The 21,176-nt window shown below is 51.2% G+C and overlaps 1 protein-coding gene across 2 annotated transcripts; it reads right to left on the reverse strand.

Moving 5' to 3' along the window:
• Window positions 1-1,128: 1,128 nt before the first annotated feature.
• Window positions 1,129-18,138, reverse strand: CCM2L (CCM2 like scaffold protein). 2 transcript variants are annotated; one of them, XM_053200103.1, is made up of 10 exons: window positions 18,036-18,138; window positions 15,091-15,258; window positions 13,463-13,546; window positions 13,181-13,364; window positions 11,913-12,382; window positions 8,936-9,026; window positions 6,608-6,671; window positions 3,928-4,057; window positions 3,195-3,333; window positions 1,129-2,275 (listed from the first exon to the last, which is right to left on the reverse strand). In XM_053200103.1, exons 1-10 carry the CDS (start codon window positions 18,063-18,065, stop codon window positions 1,965-1,967), a joined length of 1,671 nt encoding a protein of 556 aa, XP_053056078.1. In that variant the 5' UTR covers window positions 18,066-18,138; the 3' UTR covers window positions 1,129-1,964. The 2 variants fall into 2 exon arrangements, with proteins under 2 accessions (XP_053056078.1, XP_026925622.1); XM_027069821.2 differs by having other exon boundaries at window positions 8,936-9,071.
• Between the last annotated feature and the right edge of the window lie 3,038 nt (window positions 18,139-21,176).

The raw sequence follows: 21,176 nt of genomic DNA on the forward strand, positions 1-21,176 counted from the left end.
CTTATAGGGTCATGTACACAGATGTTCATCACAGTGTTGTTTGTGGTGAGAGGGAATTGGAAGCCACCTGGGCATCCATCACAGGGGGATAGGGGTGAATAAATAATGCCATGGATGCTCAGCTTGGAATGCTTTGCAGCAATATGATACAATAGGCTAGATTTTCCCGCAGAAACATGGGTGGAACTTAGAAATAATCATATGATGGAGTGAAAAAAGGAAGCGTCAGATTGAGATCTTTACACAATACCATTCATGTGGTGTAAATACACACACGATGCATTGTGTATTTTACGTCCAGGACATAGATCAACACATAGGGTGGGTGCCCATGGTGGGGAGGGGAAGGAAGGTGGGGAATGGGTGGATGGAGGGGGGAATAAAGCAAAAGAAAACATCATTTGCTACAAACTGAGTATAAATCCTGGAACCCTGGACCTGAAGCCCTAATAATAATATTACTTTAAAATTGGTGATAATTAGGGGCACCTGGGTGGCTTAGTCTGTTAAGCAGCCAACTTTGGCTCAGGTCATGATCTCACGGTCTGTGAGTTCGAGCCCCGTATTGGGCTCTGTGCTGACAGCTCAAAGCCTGGAGCCTGCTTCTGATTTTCTCTCTCTCTCTCTCTCTCTCTCTGCCCCTCCCCTGCTTATGTTCTGTCTCTCTCTGTCTCTCAAAAATAAATAAATATTAAAAAATTTTTTTTAAATTGGTGATAATTGTACCTACCTCACGGTAAGGACCATGTGTCTGGCCATGGAAGGCTCTAAAGCTTTACAAATAAGTTTCGGCACTTCTGCGTGAGTCTCTGGCCCCCTCTCAGAGGTCACTCCTTCTAGCTTCCAAGCCTTTACTCAGGCTGTGTTGAAGCTGTCCTCATGCCGACTTCTCTAACCTCTTCAACCCGGCTGTCAGGTTTCTTTAACCACCCCGGCCCCCTGTGATGATAACCTGTGGAGTCTCAGGTACTTTTCATTTGGGGCTTGAGCGCAGAGCCAGGGTGTAATAGGGCCATGAAGGGCAAGTCCTAGTTCCTCTTCACAAACTTCCCCAAAGATCTGCTTACATCTGACCCCTGCCTCAGTTTCCATCGTACTGCGCCCAGCCAAGACAGGTACACCAAGTCCGAAGTGGAAGGGAACATTTATTGAGTGCCTACTATGGGCTAGACCCAGCACTAAGGCCTTGTGCTTTTGTTAATCCCCACAGCCATCCCTGTGAGGTGGATGGGGCCAACCTCATGGGACAGATTAGGGAATGGAAGTCACCAAGAGGTGAGAACACTAACCAGACAGGAGACCTAGGTCTGTCTGGCTCCCAATCCAAGATCCGAACAAGCAACTTGTTCAGAGTCTTAGGGCCAAGACTGGGACCCCCATCACCTACCTCTGACCCAACTGTCAGTGGAGATATGTCACACTGGTGATCCAATTCCTGCCATCAGAGGAGGGGCGACCCTGCCATTTAGAGTCTTAAAAAGGCCCTCTACGCTATTGTATGTGTACTTTGAGGTAATATCTCAGGAGAAATAGGAGGTTTCCTCAAGTTCCTTCACCTTTTTTTGAACCTGTTTCTCAAACTGTAAAATAGGAGGAACAAGAGGTCTCTGGGCTCTGGGAAGTCTTTTCTCAGTCTGTCAGCAGTTGGAGCCCACTCCTCATCTGTCCTTTGGCCTCCAGAAAGCTGCAGGAGTGGCGGGAGAGAGGGGCTGTCCCTGGCACCTGGGGCTAGTGACACAGTAGAACAGGTCTGGCAGAGGGGGGCTGGCTGAGCCTCCGGCAACTGCCTGCGATTTTGGGGTCCCGCCCCCTGCAGGACATTCTCGGTATTGCAGGGACTGGAGCGCCAAGGGCGAGGTCGGACACCCCGGGAGGGGGGCCCTGGGGCTGGGGTCCCACAGGCAGGAGCGAGCGAGACACAGGTGGGATTGAGGATGCTTCCCCGCCTTCCGCATGGGTGGCGGCTACAGGTAGTTGTCCTCAACCGTGTCGCCCCCACCCGGGGAGTCCCTGGCCTCCTCGTCGGTGCTCTCATCGTCCGGTGCCAGCGCCTCGATGTCATGCGTGATGTCGGCCAGCAGCCGGTGGAAGGCCTGCGCTTCGGGCCGCTGGGCCGCCCCGTCGTAGCTGCGCACGGCCGACGCCGACGTGGAGCTCATGCTGCGCTTGATGCGGCCGAAGCTGTCGGTGAGGATGCCCCCCTCGCGGATGCCCACGCCCTCCAGGAAGCCCTCGAAGTAGCCAATGTCCTGGTCTGGAATGAAGGGCCGCATCCCTGCGGGGCCAGGGGCAGAGGGACGCCTCAGGGTTCAGCCCTTCCCCTCCCATCGTGGAATCACCTTCTCCGGAGAACCGAGTTCAAATCCCCAGCCCGCCCGCTCTCTGGCTGTGTGGTCCTGCACAAGTTCCTTGACTCTGAGCCAGAGAACAATGACCTAATGCTCAGCACATAGTAAGTTGCTCACTACACATTAGCTTATCGTTATTGTCATTATTGCAACTGCTACTTTCCCATTTATTAGTTGTGTGACCCTCATTAAACAGCTGCTCTGGGCCTTACTTTCCTCCCTGTAGAACTGAGATGATTGCACCTCTTCTCCCAGGGGGGGATGTGACGAGGGGCCAGCACACTGCGTGCTTCATATAAGTCAGCTTGTTTTGCTTCCATCTCCACTCACAAGCTATGTGACTTTAGCACTTTACTTTGCTTCCCTGGGCCTCATTTTGCTCATCTGCCAAATGGGGGCAAATGAGAGCTTCTACCTTCCCAAACTGAAGCATTCAGTGAGATGATGCTTGACAAAGATATTACCTGTTAGCTTATTAATATTATTCCTGTTATTATGATCAGCCCTCCTTACCAGCTGTGTGATCTTGGACAAGTGCCTCAGCCTCTCTGAGCGTCAGCTGCCCCATGGGGTAAATGGGGAGAATATTCCCCCCACCACCCCAGCTTTGCTATGAAGGTGAATGGATATACCAGTGCTCTCTACTGATGGGCTGTGACTGCAATCAAGTCCCTCCCTGCCCTGCGCCTGTCTCCTTAAATGTGCCACGGATTTCATGATCTTCGCTTTATCGGAGGCTGAGGACTAGGAGAAAATGCTTCTAGCCTGATGCCTAATCGGGAGTGTCGTGGACCAGTTGGGAGCAGGGTCCTTGCCTGATCTCGGGGGGTGTGGCAGGGGGCTCACCAAGGAGGAGGAACTTGCGCCGGTCCCCATAGAGCTTCAGCAAGCCTGAGCAGTAGTCCTGGATGGGCAGCCCCAGCCGGTACTCCCGCAGCAGCATTGCAAACTTCTGGATCTCGGGGGGCCCTAATTTACTCCGCAGCTGTGGGGACAACATCCAAGGTCAGTCCCAGGGAGCAATCCCCACCCAGCCTTTGCCTAAAAGACCCAAGCCCTCTGTAAGGGTGTATTTGGCCAACATCTCCCCCAAAACCTTTCCCATGGCCTACTGGGCGGGGGGGGGGGGGGGGGGGGGGGAGCATGCAGACACTGGGCTGAATCTAAGCACGAGATGTGCCTGAGTTCAAATCCTGGCCCCTTGGTTGATCAGCTCTGTGATCTTGGGTAGGGGGCAACCTCCTTGACCCTTGCTTTTCTTATATATAATAAAGATAATGATGGCACCTCCCTCTTTGGCTGTTGAAAGGATTAAAATAAACGCATAAAATGTGCTTAGAACAGTGCCTGCTCTACAGACGACACACAATGAATGCTAGCTGACATTAGTGAAGGCTTTCATAAGCTGCCCAGTTTACTTTCCTAATCTCATATCCCCCCCACCACCACCCTGCCCCCGATCTTCCAAGGTCTACTTCAGTTATGTCCAGGATTATTCAGGATTCCTGAAATACTCTCTGTGTTTTCTCCAGCCTCCAGACCTTTGCTTGTGCTGTTCACATTGCCTGCCCCTGCTCACCGTGACCATGTAATCCTGCAACTGCTCAAGGCCCAGGCCGCTGTGGTCGCTGCCGCTGCAGTGGGAGCCATGGAAAGAGGGTGTGGACGTGCCACTGTAACACGCTTCAAATGTATCCTGGGAGCCATTGCTGCAGAGACAGGCAGAATGGGGCTCTCACTCACCTTCCTCTAGCTCCTCTCCCTACAGCAGGTGGGGGAGGGAGGGCACAGCTACTGATGCTCTGGGCTTCATCCTAGATCCCATTTTGGCCTCCAAAGCCCCACTTATCTGGCCCTTGGCTGCCTCTGAAGCCTCATCTCACCCTTGCTCTGTGTGCTCAGGCCTCTCTGCCATCTTCTCTAATACTTCAAGTACCTCTTTACCTCTGGGCCTTTGCACATGCCATTCCCTCTGCCTGGAATGCCTCTCTACCCTATCTTTTGTCCAACTAACGCTTACTCATCATTGGAGCTTAAATGTCACCTTCTCGGGAAAGTTTTCCCTGACCTTCCCCCCCCATGACTGGGTTGATCCTCTGTCAAATGTGGTCACAAACTCATAAGTCTACCCATGACATGCAAGGCCTTCCCAGATCCTCCCCACCGACATCCACAGTGGCCTCCTGGCTGCTCCTCAAATGCACCAAGCTTTGTTCTCCTGCTTCAGAGCCCTTGCACTTTCTGCCCCTCTGCCCGGAGTGCTCTTCCCCTCTCCTCCTCTGGGCCTCGGTTCAAGTTTCATGAGCTCTGAGAGGCCCTCCTGACCCCCAAAGAGGTAGGCTCCCCATGGGTCTCTCTCAGTGGTCTGAAGTGCTCGTTCTCTTTAGTTATCGTTAATGCTCATTTCTGTCAAATAATGACTTCATCGTCTCCTGTGCTAGACGCTGCAAGTGTGCTTGCACGATAAACCATGCAGGAGCAGGAATCTTGGTTTCTTATTTGCTGAGTACCTACTGCGTGCCAGTCACGGATCTCATCCTTGTATGGTTCCCCACCGTAACCCTAGCACACAGCACAGTGCCTGGTACATGAAAGGTACTCAATAATTCTTGCTTAATAAAAAAATCAACCTGCCCAAGATCTCATGGTTCATGAGTTTGAGCCCTGTGTCGGGCTCTGTGCTGACAGCTCAGAGCCTGCTTCAGATTCTGTGTCTCCCTCCCTCTCTGCCCCTCCCCCGTGCATGCTCTGTCTCTCTCTCAAAAATAAATGAAACGTTTTATTAAAAAAAAAAAAGTAAAAAAAAAGTTAACCTGCCTTCTGGTTTCTAAATTGTTCCAGAACCATCTTCTATGATTAGCTACAGAAAAGCAGTGTAGCATCGTGGTTAGGGGGTGTGGACCTAGAGCTAGGCTGCTTGGGTTCAAATCTGAGGCCTACAGCTTGACCTTGGGCAAGCCTGCTTAGCTTCTCTATTCCTCAGTTTCTCCATGTGTAAAATGGGATGACAAACATTGACGTCATCAGAATTAGAGGAGTCTATTCGTACAGCGCTCAGAGTCATAGACTAGAAGCAATAAATAAACAGCAGCCACTGTAATGTTGCTATGTAGATTTTTCTTGGCTGGCTCAGTTGGCAGAGCATGTGACTCTTGATCTTGGGGTCATGAGTTCAAGCCCCACATTGGGAGTAGAGTTTACTTTAAAAAAAAAATGAAGTGCTTTATAGAACAGCACTAGGCACACAGCAAGCACAAACGTTAGTCATTATCATGACTCTAGCAGATCCAGATCTGGCAGCAGATATCAGGTTAAGGACTAGCCCAAGGGCACACAGTATAAGGAAGCCACAAATATTGACACAGAAGAGGGAAAAAAATAAAAGTAGGGCGTATATTAGTGGCAGAGCCTGATACCTGTCAAGCCAGAGGCCTTAGTAAGAGAACTAACTTTGACCAACTTGTTCCAGTTTGCCTGGGACTTTCCTGGTTTTAGTATAGAAAATCCCAAGTCCTGGGAAACCCCTCAGTGCTAGCGTGGTTAGTCATACCAAACAGAACCCTGGACAATATGGCCAACTGAGTTTTGTTTTGTTTGTTTTGTTTTACCTCCTACATTTTCCAGCCTTGAGGCGGCTAGCTGTGACCATGTGACCAAGTCCTGGCCACTAAGACATATGCAGAAATCATCAGGCCAGGATCCGAGCGAAGCTCTTTACAGACATCCCTGGCATTGCCATTGTGATAACTGGAGCTCTGACCACCATCTTGGTCCATGAGGTAACTCTGAGTACGGAACCAGGTGCCGAGGACCTGGACCCTCGATGACCATAAGGGCCATAAACTCCTGATCTGTTTTACGTAAGAGGTGAGGGGGGGGAAAGCTCGATCTTATTTAAAACTCAAATCCTTTTTAGGGTTTTCTATTACATGGAATTAAACCAAAATTAGTTTTTGGCATTAGTTGTGATTTGGGACTAGGCAGGCCACTGTGTCTGGATGACTGGCAGAGAACTACAGGCCTACGTGGAAACCACTCAGGGTTCCGGTTGTCCCCCAGGCCTCTTAGGGTCTGGGTCTGGATCCTATGAGCTCACTAGAGCCTGGAGAGGTCAGTTCGCCTACCCTCCTCAGGGCTCAGGGCATCAGCACAAATCGAGGTGGGGTCCTTTTCACCCACCCTTTCTTGCCCACTGGGAGCTCAAGAATGCCTAGAAGAGAGACCCTATTTGTGCAAGGTGGGGGTGGGGCGGTACCCACAAGGAGCTGCAGCAGCTGAAGTCGGCGTCATAGGCGTACGTCCCGTCTGTGCGGCAGCTCTCACCTGGGGTCAGCAGACAGAGGGGCTGTTAGAGGCAGCAGAGAAAGGACCAACGTCCCCAGCTCCCTGAGCCGCCAACCCCAGTCCCACCCTACGGTTGGGATGGTGGTTGGAGCACGGATGGCCTTGTAAGCAACTGTAAGGGTGTTAGCTTTTACTCTGAGTGAAATTGGGCAGCTGCTGGAAGATTTTGACCATGAAACCTGCCCCCATCACCAACTCACAGCCAACCTTGGGCAACTCACCTCCTCTCTCCCTGCCCTCAACTTCCCCAAGGTTGGGACAATACCACCTGCCTGCCTGCCTTGGGGGGGGGGGGGGAGAGGGGGGAGTGGTCTTGAGAACAGCAGGTGAGGGAACAGGTGAGGGGATGTTTTGAAAACTGTACATGTCTGAGGCGAGAACAAAAAAGAACTTTGAGGGAAAGGAACTCAAGATCTCCAGAGAATAGCAGCACTGTTCACAGAGAACTTGCTCTGTACCTAGTCCTGTTACTTCTCTGACTCCACTAGCCTTACCCTTCTGATCTTGGCTCACCTCAGTGTCACTTCCTCAGGACACCGCCCTGACTTCCCAGGTGAGGCTGGTTCCTCAGTCTATGTCTGCAGAGTACAGCACGTGGTTACATTTTGTGTCCCTATTTACTGTCGGCCTACCTAGCAATGCAAGGCTGTGAGGGCAGGGCCACACCTGGTTTTGCTCACCAGTATGTCCTGGTGATAGCAGGTGCTCAATAAATACTTGTTGAATTTGTTGGGGGTGCCTGGCTGGCTCAGTCAGTAGAGCATGCGACTCTTGGCCTCAGGGTTATAAGTTCGAGCCCCCAAGTATAGAGATTACTTAAAAAAATTTTTTTTAACGTTTATTTATTTTTGAGACAGAGAGAGACAGAGCATGAACGGGGGAGGGTCAGAGAGAGGGAGACACAGAATCTGAAACAGGCTCCAGGCTCTGAGCCGTCAGCACAGAGCCCGACGCGGGGCTCGAACTCACGGACCGCGAGATCATGACCTGAGCCGAAGTTGGCCGCTTAACCGACTGAGCCACCCAGGCGCCCCTAGAGATTACTTTTAAAAAATTAAATCTTTAAAGAAAAAAAAATGAATTTGTTGGAATGTTTGTTGACTCATTTATTTATCCATCATTTGCTCATTTGTTTATCTCATCCTGTGAGAGTTGATGAACTATCCCAACTTCCTAATAACCTCAGTTCCTACAGATGGGGGTGCCTGCAGAAGTAATGAGCTGTCGCTCTGTTCCTGGAGCTTTGCAGACAGGGACCACGTTGAGGGGGCTGCGGCTGAGGAAATTCACTTAGCAGCCTTGAAGGCAGCATGGGAGCAAGGCTGTTGCAGATAGGAGCTTTAGAAATCAGACACACCAGGGTGCCTGGGTGGCTCAGTTGGTTAAGTGTCCGACTTCACCTCAGGTCATGATCTCGCAGTTTGTGGGTTCAAGCCCCATGTCAGGCCCTGTGCTGACAGCTCAGACCCTGCAGCCTGTGTCTCCCTCTCTCTTTGCTTCTCCCTTGCTTGCACACGTTCTCTTTCTCTCTCAAAAAATAAGCAAACATTAAAATTTTTTTAAAAAATAAAAAGAAATCAGACACACCTGGGTTTGAATCCTGACTCTGCCACTTACCAGCTGTGTGACCTTGAGCAACGCATTGACTACTCTGAGCCTTAATGTCCTCATCTGTAAAATTAGAATCATAAGGTCTCAAAGAAGTCTTTTATCTAGGAGCACCTATGATGTCCCTGGACCTCTGCTTGGCCCATGGGGTACAGTGGCAAATAGGACTGACAAGGCTGCTATGAGTCACAGTGGTACTGTGCTTGGCACATAGTTGGTGCTCAATAAATGCCTCTCCTAGTCTCATTCTCATTCTAGCCTTTGATTGCGTTCAAGGGTGGGCCTGGAAATCTTGGTTTTGACCTAGAATCCTAGCAGGGCTAGACATCTCAGTAAACAGACAATGCATGTGCTTGCATTTCTGCAAAGAAGGGACATCAGAAACAGAAGGGAGAGAGAAAAGTTCAGCTCTGAGGGGCTCATTCCAAATCTGGCAACCAGAACGTTGTGCAGAAGCTAAGTTTGAGGTCACCGTGAAAACTGACATTTCATTTTAACTACATAAGGGGGGAGTACACTATAATTGCGGTAGAGATCGGGGTCCCTACAGGCTTTCATTGGCCCTGAGTCCCAGAGTCCTCGCCGGCCTTTTGGGATGTTTCACAGGAGGGGTGGCCAGGAGTTCCAGTACTCACTGCGACTGCACAGCCACGGCCGCTCAGGCGTTGACGTGTAGTGGTAGCCGGCCCGGTCCACGCACTCGATACTCTGGTCCCCGTAGATGATCTGGAAGACCTGACAGATGAGGGCACAGGATTCCTCGGCAGCATCCTGGCCCAGGGAGGAGGACAGAGCACTCAGGGCCTCTCCAGTGCCCAGGACACCTCTGCTTCCTCAAACAGTGTGAAGAGGTTCACAGGGCCACACGCACATCTATGGGCACCTTTAAATAGACTTGCAGAGCATTTCCTATCAAAATTACATGGCCACCCTCTGGGTCTTAGACTCCTGTATAGAGTCCAGCAGCAACGCTAAGTCTTCTGCTCTGAAAAACACACCCCAAACTTCTGGGGGATTCATAGGACCTCCTGAAGCCTATCTAAAATAAGTCCTAGTTTAAATTTGTCAGTAGGAAGTTGGGGCTCAGAGAGGTAAAGTGATTAGCCAGCACTAGAACCCAGGTCTCCTGTTACGTACTAGGAAGAGGAAGAATCACATGTGTGAAAATTTTAGACTCAACATAGTTACTGCTACTGGATGCCATATTTAGATATGAGCTTCCTGGCATCCAGGGCAAAAATGGAAGTAGGATGAATACACAAACCTCAGTCTCCTGATAGAAGGCAGGAATTTCAATTCTTGGGTGAAACTTTTTTTGAGACTGCAAATTTGAAGGGAATTTGCCTAATTTAATTCTTTATGTCTAAGCAAGAGACCCAGAAAGACAATAACTTATGAGACCATCTTCATGATACTATTTCATATTTTTGCCTCTAAAAAAGCCCAAGGTATACATTAAAATGTAAGCCACAATAGGCAGGATTGATCCTTATAATAGAAATAGGCAGGGAAGAGAGTATTCTTATTTTATAGTTAAAGGCACCGAGGCTTAGAATGGTTAGGTAACTTGCCCAGGCTAATATAGCAAGTTCACAGCGTTGGTTACTACTGGCACTCAGATTTTTTGACTCTAACTCCTGTACCCTCCTTGGGACCCCAAGGCCTTGGATAGGAGGCCAGGGAATCAGATACTCCTGGAATGCAACTCTTGGTTTATTTACTCATTTTGCAAATTCTCATTTAGTCCTGTTTCAGGCACTGGGCCAGGCTTTGGGGTCTCAGATGAGGTCTGTATCCTAAAGCCCTCACCATCCAGTGCGATAAACAGGGCACACTGTTCCCTCTGCTTGGAATTCATTTTCCTGGCTTTTCGCCTTGTTTTTGCTCCCCTTCACCTTTCAGTTTAAAAGGAGCAAACTCTCTCTATGCAAACTGGATCTCCTTCATTACCACTGCAATCTGCTTGTTTTCTTTTTGGTCTGCATCATAAGGTATAATACTATAATATACATTATTTCACCCATTCGTTCAATACTTATTGGGTGCCAGGTGATATCAATATCACGGTGAACCATCCAGAATGCACAGGTCTCTTGTACTCTCTAAGGAGACCAGTCCAGCTGGAGTAGAGCGTATAAAGGGGGACACAGAAAGAGATGAGGCCAGAGAAGAAATGGACTTCAGCCACCACTATAACGTGGGTGGTCTTACAAGCAGTTGTAAGGACAATAACTTTTCCTTGGAGGGAAGTGGGGAGCCACAGGAAGATTTTGAGCAGTGATAAGATGTGACTTATGTGTTAACAGGACTGCTCTGACTGTGGGGGGTACAGATTGTAAGTGAGAGGCAAATCTGTGATCTGGATGACAGAAGATGGGCCATGGACCTGGGCAGGGGCAGTGGAGGGTGGGGAAACGTATATAGGTTTGGGATATATTTTAAAAATAGGGCCAATAGGGTTGACAGAATGGATGTGGGCTGTGTGAGAACGAGAGCAGCCACAGATCACTGCAAGGTTTTGGTCTGAACAATGGAAGGACAGAGCTGCCATTAATCAAAACAAGGAGACCAAGGGAGGAGCAGGTTTGGGGGAGAAGATTGGGTGCTTAGCTTTGGATGTGTTAAGTTCGTGATGGCCATCAGCCCACCGAATGGAGAGGCTGATTGGAGAAACATGCCTGGAGATTTGGTGAAAGATAAAATTTGGGGAGTTCTCGGTGTTTTAAATCCATGAGACTGTTTTGTTCACTAAGATATATATAAGGGAGCTGGGGCTGGGGCAGGGGGGAGGGTTGGGGCCATGGGTCAGAGGAAAAGTTTAGAAAGCCTAGGGCTTGAAGGTGTCTGCTAGATTGTGAGCTCCTTAAGGGAAACCACCAAATATGTCTTGTTCATCTTTGTATCCATAGCACCTAGCCCAATGCCTACGACAAAGTCGCTGCTCAGTAAAGATGGTCAAATGAATAAAAGCAAGGATGAATATGAAGCAAGGGGGGAGGGGAGGGAAGGCAAGAATGGAAGGCTTCTGCCTTGGGTGACTGCCATAGTTAACAAGAGTATAGGCTCTGAACTTCCTGGATCCCAGTGTTGAAACCACCACCTGCTTCCTGTGTGATGTTGCACAAATTACTTAGCCTCTGGGTCTCAGTTTCCTTCTCTACAGAATGGGGATGGTTGTAATATTTGCCTCTAGGGGTTAGTCAAAGAATGAAATGTGTTCATGCTGGGTCCTTGTCTGGCATGGGTTGGCATTCCATTCATGCTGGTGATTAGTGTCCTCATGATTGTTACTGTGGTAGTGCTGACATTGACGACGTGGGAGAAGGAGCAAGGCTGGAGGAGGGGGTCTGTTTTGGCTATTCTGGGTTTTCATCTCACTGGGACAGCAAGGGGCAACAGTCCTGGAGGTGTCCAGGCTGGAGATTAGAAGCCCTTTGGCGTCGTGGGCACACAGGTAGTACCTGAAGTCCTAGGCAGGGCCGCAGGAGGGGAAAGGACAGAGGCCAGGGTAGACCCCAGGAACAGGGCGGGGTGGGACGGAGACCTGCGCCCTCCATCGCCGGACGTGCCCGGGGAGCACGCCGCTGGGGCTCCGGGTGCCCTCGGGCTCACCCTGTTGGCCACAGCCAGGATGACAAGGTTGCAGTAGGCGTCGGGGCTGGGGTCCTGCGGGTCGAGTGGGTTGGAGCCCGGGTGGCGCCGCTCCCAGCTGCCGCCGCCGCCGCCGCCCGCCTGCCTCCGCTCCCAGCTGCCGCCCGGCTTGCCCGCGCCGCCGCCGCCGCCGTGCCGCCGCTCCCAGCTGCCGCTGAACGTCTGCCGCCGCTCCCAGCTGCCCGACGCCCGCGCCCCGGCGCGCTGGCGCTCCAGGCTGCCGCCGCCGCCGCCGCCGCCGCCCCCGGCCCGGGCCTCTGCGCCCGGGCCCCCGCCCCACGCCATCCGCCAGTCCAGGCTGCAGATGGTGTGGCGCCGCTCCGTGGTGCCCACCCGCCGCTTCTCTGGCGCCGCGCCCGGCGGGCCTGGGTCGCGCCCCGCGCCGCCGGGGCTGGCGTCGACGCCGGCTGGCACCGGGTCCACGCCCAGACCTAGGAGTGGCGGGATGGCGGTCAGGAGACCCGGGCTAAGAGCCCCCCACGAGGCCAGCTGGGGACGAGCGGCGCGTGGCCCCACCTCTGCCTTCTAAGTCTGGAGGCCAAACCCGCCCCGCTCCGTGCCCTTACTTTCGGGCCCACCCCCCCCACCCCCCCCGGCCTCGGCTCCACCCTGGTCTTGTCCCGCAGGCCTTTTCCACCCGCCACACCTCGCTTGGCGTCTGGTCTGAGGGCGGTGGCCAGGCAGTCTCCTCCCTCTGTTGGCCCTACCTCGGCCCCAGTCTCTAGTTTCAGAGACCTCTTCTTTGATTCCTGTTTCCCCTCAACCCCGCCTCTGGCCCCAGGCCACGCCCCTAGCCTGGCGGGGTTTGACCTGTCCCGCCGAAGCCCCAGCCGCGAGCTCCGCCTCTCTGGCGTGTGGCCACGCCCCTGGATCAGACCCGGCTGCCAGCCCGAGCTCTCTCCGAGCGCAGCGATCTCGCTGTGTTTCACCAAGCGCTTTAACTTCAGGTCTCAGAATTTGGGCTCCTCCAACCTTCCCAGGCCCCGGCACCTGGCCTCAGGCTGGTGGCGATCCACCCTTCAACCGCAACCTTGGGCCGCGACTTCTTGCTTATAGCCATGGCCTGCCCTTCGTCTCAGGGTAGCGCGCTCAGGCCTTTTCCATCACGCACCATCCATCCTCAACACCCCCACCTGCCCGCCCCCGCCTTTCCCAAGACTAGACGCTGGGTCTTTTCTCACCCGGTTCACCTCCCAGCCCTGCCCCTGGCCAGGCCCCGCCAGCTGTACCGGTCTTAAGCACCAGCAGGTGCAGCGCGTCGTCCTGCAGGTAGGAGGCGGCGGCGATCTCGTGCGTGGGGATACGCAGGATTAGCTCTTCGTTGTCGCGCCAGGTGAGCAGCAGGCAGCGGGCCGACAGGCTCAGGATGCTGTCCTGCTCCGCCGTGGTCTTCAGCGGCAGCTCCTTCAACTGCTGCGGGGTGGGTCGGATCTCCTGGGTCCCGGAGGAACTCGGGTGGGAGAGGGCGAAGGGGACAAGACCCTGCCCTCCCCCCCTCTCCAGGGCCTCACCCTGGCGGTGTCCAGCAGCTGCAGGAGCTCGTCCCGGCTGGAGGGGTTCAGTGAGGAGGTGACCCAGGTGAGGTGGCCCAGGAACTGGATACAAAATGAGGGAGTGGGTGGGAGAAGGGCAGAGAGAAGTCACTTTGAAGCCTTGGAGGACCCAGACCTCCTCACTGAGGCAATGTAGATAGACTGAGGTATACATATCTGAATTAATAATAACCTGATAATAACTCTTAAGGTGGTCACAGAAGCCAGACCCAAAAAATGATGTCCCAAATCAATCAATAATTCTCCATCCATTGTTAGTTATAACTTAATGTTATCACAAACTTTAAGTTACTCAATGTAAGAATTAACTTTTTCCATTAAAATAATGGAGTAATAGTTTTGTTCTTCTAGGTGAATTCCACCAATCAAACTTTTTTCTTCTTTTATTCTCTATGAAATTTCAGCGCCCAGTTCTTATGTGCACCTGTTAGTTAGCTTTACCCTCCATATATCGTTGCCAGGTAAAATACAAGATGCCAGTTAAATTTGAATTTCACATGAACAGTGAATACTTCAAAAAAATTTTAAAGTATTTTTAGTCCCATGCAATATTTGGGACATATTAATACGACACAAGTAGTTATTGCTTATCTGAAACTCACATTTAAATGGGCAGCCTGTCAAACCTGACACTCCTATCCCCATAGCAATCTTCCCTGGGCAATGAGGATTCTCCACTGCTCCTTCATGGTGCTCTTGAAATAGAAGAAAGGCCTTGAGTGATCTAAGTCCTCTGTGGCTTGCTGAGCTGGGTTCCTTTACCCTGGAGACTGAGTACTGACCACGTTATTGCAGTAAAATCTCACAGGAAGGTATGGCTTTTTCCATCTGCTCTCCCTTGTGGGTAGGTTTTGAGGCTCGTGCTGGGATGACAACACTGAAGCTGAGCAGATGGACATCATTTGCTGAAGGGCTGCAGCATAAGGCAGGAGCTAGGCTAACTTGAACCCAGGTCTCTTTCCTCTGAGCCTCCCCTGTGTGAGACTGGGCTGGTCAGGGCTTGGTGTGGGGGAGAGGGGCAGTCTCTCCTGACGGGATCCAGAACATGCTACCCCAAAATATGGCACCTCGGCTTACAGAATATCCTAAGCTTAAAGAAGTTGAAGAAAATGGTAGAAGCAGGAAGGTCCCTCTGACCTGCCCCCACCCCTACCTTTCTTCCCTGAAAGCAGAAGATGAATCTCCCACATGAAAGGTACCTTCCCTGTACCGGAAGGGAACCAGACATCCTTCTCATGAGGGAATTTAGGGCTGAGAAGGCTGTATAAACAAACCTTGTTCTTTCGTCACCCTTTACTACCCCTAGCCCCCACCCCTCTGCCTTGTCAGTTCTTCACAAATTAACTGATTGTAAAAAAGATACAAAAGCTTCATGCTCTGGTCACTTCTTTGGTCCTTCACTCTCTCGCGAAGGCTCTCATGGACATGTAAACATTTAATAAAATGTGTACACTTTTCTCCTGTTAATCTGTCAGCTCAATTTTCAGACCCTGCCAGGGACCCTTAAGAGAGTTAAGGAAAACCTTACCCCTCCTTTACCCCTTGCCCCAAGATTCTGCCCACCCTTCTCCTCATCCCACACATACCTTGACCTCTTTCTCCAGATAGTCACACAGCAGAATCTGGGGGTCAATGAGGTAGTCAGGGGGATAAAGGGGCATCGAGTGCAGGGGCCGGCGACTCACGCTGGTCCGAAAGGCTGCCCGGCGCGTGGCCTTGGGGAACACCAGCCTCCGGATGGGGGAGACAAAGCCCTGGGGGGGGGGGGTGTGCAGGAGAAATAACAGTAATAACAGCAACTGACTTTATCAAGCACATCCACATTCAACATTTTAACTATTTCCCTATTACCTGATTTAATTCTCATAGACTCTGCAGAAGGGGTACCTCTGTGATCCCCATTTTATGGATGGAGAAACTAAGCCTCAGAGGGAGAACTAGCCGAGAAGATCACCAGCTATTAGCAGTAGAACCAATAGTCTGGCTCTAAAATCTCCATTCTAAACACCCAGATGAGGGCGGAGACCCTGCTAAGGCCCAGGCCCAGGCCCAGGCCCAGGCGTAAGGAGTGGGTCCAGGCTGGGACAAGTAAGAAAAATATTGAGATTCAGTGTGGCTGAGGGGTGCCTGGGTGGCTTAGTCGGTTAAGCGTCTCACTCTTGATTTCAGCTCAGATCATGATCTCACAGTTCCTGGGACTGAGCCCCACTGACAGCACAGAGTCTGCTTGGGATTCTCTGTTTCTGGCCCTCCCCCACTCATTCTCTCTCTTTCTCCCTCTCTCTCAATAAATAAACTTTAAAAAAAAGATTCAATGTGGCCAAGTGGTGAATGCACAGATATTTGTTAAGCTATTCTCTGTGCTTTCCTAAAAATTAGAAATAGTTAATAAGTAAGGGCACCTGAGTGGCTCAGTTGGTTAAGCGTCATGACTTGGGTCATGATCTTGTGGTTCGTGAGTTCGAGCCCTGCATTGGGCTCCCTGCTGTCAGTGCGAATCTCGCTTTGGATCTTCTGTCTCCCTTTCTCTCTCTGCTCCTTCCCCACTCATTCTCTCTCTCTCTCTCTCAAAATAAGTAAAAATAAACTTAAAAAAAAAAGTTAATAAGTATGTTTAAGTAGAATCCAGCAGGCACTTGCATAAAAATGGCCTACAGCAAGGTTAAAGAAGCCAATTCCAGGACTCCAGCCCAGCCCAACAGAATCTAAATCTCACAGGAAAGCACTACTCTAGAGCAGTTCTTAGTGTATGGTTCCTGCATCAGCAGCGGCACCAAGGAACTTAAGAGATACGCATATTCTCGCTTTCCATCCCAGACCTATTGGATCAGAGCTTAGGGGTAAGACCCAATAATTTATGTGGGTTTTTAAAAAAATTTTTAATGTTTATTTATTTTTGAGACAGAGAAAGAGGGACAGTGTGAGCAGGGAAGGGGCAGAGAGAGAGGGAGACACAGAATCTGAAGCAGGCTCCAGGCTCTGAGCTGTCAGCCCAGAGCCTGACGTGGGGCTTGAACACAAATCATGAGATCATGACCTGAGCTGAAGTTGGCTGCTCAGCCAACTGAGCCACCCAGGCGCGCCCCCCCCCCCAATAATTTATGTTTTAATCAACACTCCAGATGATTCTGATGCGTGCCCAGCCCAGATTTTAAAACCAGTATCATGGAGCCTGCATGAGATATATGGAGGTTCTGCTAAATGAGAGCACATGGTCTGGGAAAGGGCATTCCAGGCAGAGGGCACGACATGTGCGAACGTCTGGGGGCTGGCAGGGCTGGCTGAGCATGATGAGCCTGGAGAAGGGTGGGAAGAAGATTCAAGCCCACAGAGGGCTTGAATGTCAGCTGTGGAGCCGGGACTTTATTCTGTGTGTGTGAATATGTGTGTGTGAGTGGAGTGTAAAGGTAAAAGTTTGGTCTGTGGCCCTCAGTGGTCCAGCCTTGCCCACCTCTCCAGCCTTATCTTACTGCCCCCTCACTCCTGCCCTCCAGCTACAGGGCCATCTTGCTTGCTACATTCCTTCCCACTGAGAGCTTTTGTACATGCTGTTCCTCCCCCTGAAACACTTCCCTACCCTCTCTCCTTCTGCCCATTAGATCTCAGCTCAAGCTGACCAGGCTAGGGCTGGGTCCCCTAATATTCTGTACCCCAGCACCACGTATGGCGTCTCTCATGCAACTTTGTATTAATTGCTTTTCTTCAAAGTTGCCTTCCCCCAAAACGCTGTGAGCTCCAGGGAGGGAGCAGAGACCTTGTCTGACTTTGCTCACTGCTAGATCATCACCAGCACCAGGCACAGTGTGGGGCACAAAATAAGTTCTCAGTGCACATCTGCAGAAGGAATGAGCCAAGAGAGAACAAGCACCTAGGTCTTGGCTCCCTTCTGAGCCCTCACGATTCACATAGCCTGACCTAGGATTCTTGGGGGAAGAGGGATGGGTGGGGGTGGGCGCTGGAATCTGAGGGACTCCCTGAATGGCAAAGACAACCAGGTGAGGTGTCCAGGGAACCAGACTAGAAAGCTTCTGACAGTAAGGAGGAGTGAGGATCTGGGGGGGCAGGGCGCAGACGAGGCTGGAACCCAGCAGGGGAGCAGGTAGGTGTCTCAACCTGGATAGACAGCCTCATAGCACAGAGCTGCCCTGGCTGAGGTCCTTCTGTCTGGGAGGTAGGGAGAAGAGGAATGGGTCTGTTGGGTGTCTGTCTGTCCCTCAGTCTGAGGAAACCCCAGGAAAACTGTGGCAGCAGTTTGAGAGTATCTCCCAAAGTCATCTGTCTGGCTGGGTTTCCCTGGAAGGTGCCTGAGTGTCCCTTCCAGGGATGGCAGAGGCCATTGAGAGCCGGGAGACAGGTTAGGGAGTTTGAGCCCAAATGTCTGGTTGCCCAAGGGTGGGAAGGACGGTCTTTCCAAATGAGAAGGAAGACTCTACTTATGCCACTCGCTGCCCATCACCCCCACCCGGGCTCCCCACTTTACTCCCTCCAGGGACATTTCTCTACCTGGCATCCCTCCCAACCTCCCACCTACCTTTTTTCCTTTCTTGACTTCATATTCCATGGTGAAGCGTCCCCTCCACTCCTGTCACCCTCCTGGCCAACCCCCTCCACCCTCTCCCCCCACACAGTTCCTTTGTTCTTTTTCCTGCCTGGTCGGAAACTCCACCAGCCCTGGAGTTCCTGCCCCTCCCGTCTGATAGGGAGTGGGGGGTGGGGGGATGGAGGCTGGTGCAGGATGCAGCCTTGGGCCCCTCCAGCTGAAGGGTGGAAGGAAACCCAGCCAGAGCAACTGTCCTGGGGAGAACGCGACCAGCCTGAAGCCAGAAGGCTTGCTGTTGAGGGGCGCTTGGGAACGGAGTCAGGCTAGGGATGGGTCCCCTGATTTGGAGTCAGAAAATCCCAAATCCCAACCCTACTTCTGCCACTGACCTTGTGGTGTGACCTTGGCAAAGCAGGTCAGTTCCCTTCACAGCCTCAGTTGCCCCCTCCTCTCTATAAATTAGGAATAAAATTGCCTCCCTCTCTGTGGTGAGGAACATATGCAAAAGTGGGTAGGAAAATGCTTCCCAAACTATAGGATACTTAATTTAAAATTAATTAATTAAAAATTAATCATTACTCTTAAGGAGGCAGTATTCATGGGCTTTGAGGACAGGCTGCCTGAGTTTGAATCCTGATTTCACCAATTACTAGGGTGATGACCTTGGGCAAGTCCCTTATCCACTCATTTCCCCATCTGTAAAATGGGCATCATGCCGGTCTGACCTCACGGTGACCTTGTAAGGATTAAATGCACTTAGAAGAGCTCCTGACACATACGAAGTGCTTCGTGAATATTAACTACTTCCCTATCTATGTGTCTGTGTGTCCCGGGCTCTTTTTCTCTCTCTTGGGAGAATCTTAGTGAGGCAAATTTCCTTTTGTGGTTCTGTGCTGAGCACTTTACATATTTCATCTCTCTTATTCCTTACAGCGTTGGGGTATCGTTATACCTATTTATACAGATTTATACGTCAGCCTCAACTGCAGAGGCTGACCCGAAAAAGTCATAGCGTTTGTAAGAGGAGGACCTGGGATTTCTGGAAAGTCTGGATCTGAATCCTAGTTCCTTACCTCTAGGGCCAGTGTGCTCAGCCTGTCCCACCCAGGACAGTTGGGGAGGTTCTGACTGACCCATCCACACCTCCATGACACCTGGGTTCTAGAGGTCCCAGTTTGCTGTATGATCTAGGGCAGACTGCTTATTGTAACCTCTCTGGGTCTCACTTCCTCATCTTTCCAATGGGAGCAATGATCCCAAATACCCTGCCCTGCAGTCAGAGGTGTGGCAGGAAAGGCATCTGACTATGCATGAGACAGAGCAGCTGGAAATTGTGAAGGGCAGGGGCTAATGCATTGGACTGTTTTGAAGCTCGAGTGTGCCAGATCAGTGCCCACAGGAGTGAGAGAGAGCTCCCCACTGCCTCTGGGTGTGAGGTCCACGGAGCCTCCAACCACTAGCCTTCCGCCTTCCCTCTCTTTCGGGGGAGGAGAAATAGTCCAGGCTGCTTAGTGCTAGCTCACACAGCCCCTCCCTCCCGCTCCCCTATATCCGGGTGTCATGTCCCAGCATCAGGAAGTGAGATGTCCAGCAGCCCACTAGGCCCAACAGGAAGAGGCTGGGATGTGCAACCCCAGCCCTAACAGCTCCTGACACCCAGGACACCCAAACACCCACTTTACCCCTTGAGCAACTCCCGAATCCCTCAATTTCCCTATCTGTAAAATGAGGACTTCTGTTATTCCTGGACTAACTCCAAGTATCACCGAATTGCTGGGAATACCAAATAGGACGAGAAGTATTCTGAATGCTGCTAGAAATAGCAAACTATCTTTGCATTCCCTGCATGCCCACCCCAGGGCCACAAACAGTAAATTCATGTGCTCCGTAAATGTCAGCGGAAATAGGTGGAGACAGGTGGACTTAGGTTCAAATGTGTATGACCTGGAACAGGTCATCTTTCAGAGCCCCAGAGTCTCAAGCGTCAGCAGCAAGATAATGATGATGCTTGCCTCATAAGGCTGCTACAGGGATTAAATGGGAACAGAAGCATACAATGGTAACATTGATTATTAAAATCAGCTTGTGGGGGCGCCTGGGTAGCTTAGTCGGTTAAGCATCCGACTTCGGCCCAGGTCATGATCCTGCATTTCGTGGGTTCGAGCCCCGCATCAGGCTCTGTGCTGACAGGTCGGAGCCCGGAGCCTGCTTCAGATTCTGTGTCTCCCTCTCGCTCTGCCCCTCCCCTGCTTGCGCTCTGTCTCTGTCTCCCCAAAATAAATAAACATTAAAAAAATTAAAAAAAATAAAAGTAGCTTGTGAATCAAAACAGATGAGTGAAACAAAGTCCGTGTTCTCAAAGACTTAACAGTTGTGGCAAATAGGGTTCATCTCTTTGGGACCACCTCCGGTTGATTGGCAGGGGCTGCCTAGAGCTCTGTGTAGAAGATTATGAAAACCAGATCTACTCTCAGAACCAAAAGGGGATTGATTATCAATGCCTGCCATGGGACAGGAGGAAGGGATGTGACAGCAGGTATATGGTGCATATGCTGACTCTGATCTGGCTGGAGAGACACATAAGCAAAAACTCTGATGCAAGCCAAGTATTTGGGGAAGACAGAATCAGGGGCCATTCACCGAACTCCAATGCATTCAAGTTGAGCCTTGAAGGACATACAGAAGATAGGTCACTCTAGGCAGAGGAAACAGCTTGAGAAAACACACAGTGCCTGGGTTGTGATGCTTTTGGCTCCAAAGAACAGGCTGCCCAATCAAAGATGGCTTTGACAGTAAGGAAACTGTATTACCTCTCAAGACAAGAAACCCAAAGGCAATTGATTTCAGGGCTGGTTAATTGAGCACCCCAAAATGACATCAAGTTCCATACATTTCCTACTGTGCTGCTGTTATGGGCTGAATTATGTCCCCCCACCCCCGCCAAATTTATACGTTGAAGCCCTAATACCCAGTACCTCAGAGTGTGGCTCTTTGGGGAAATAAGGCTTTTAAAGTGGTGATTAAGTTAAAATGAAGCTGTAAAGTGGGCTCTAATCTCATCTGACTGGTGCCCTCCTGAGAAGAGGAACTTCAGACACACAGAGAGACACGAGGGGTGAACACACAGAGGAA

This window comes from Acinonyx jubatus, chromosome A3 (genome assembly GCF_027475565.1).
Source record: "Acinonyx jubatus isolate Ajub_Pintada_27869175 chromosome A3, VMU_Ajub_asm_v1.0, whole genome shotgun sequence".
Classification (NCBI taxonomy): Eukaryota; Metazoa; Chordata; class Mammalia; order Carnivora; family Felidae; genus Acinonyx; species Acinonyx jubatus.

What these genes read in the sequence shown, in the direction of transcription:
- CCM2L (XM_027069821.2), bottom strand. Translation starts at nt 18,065, where the DNA reads ATGGAATATGAAGTCAAGAAAGGAAAAAAG. An exon ending in AAGTCAAGAAAGGAAAAAAG is followed by an intron (nt 15,259 to 18,035) that starts GTAGGTGGGAGG and finishes CCCCCCCCCCAG; the next exon opens with GGCTTTGTCTCCCCCATCCG. An exon ending in TGCAGGATTACATGGTCACG is followed by an intron (nt 3,334 to 3,927) that starts GTGAGCAGGGGC and finishes TTGTCCCCACAG; the next exon opens with CTGCGGAGTAAATTAGGGCC.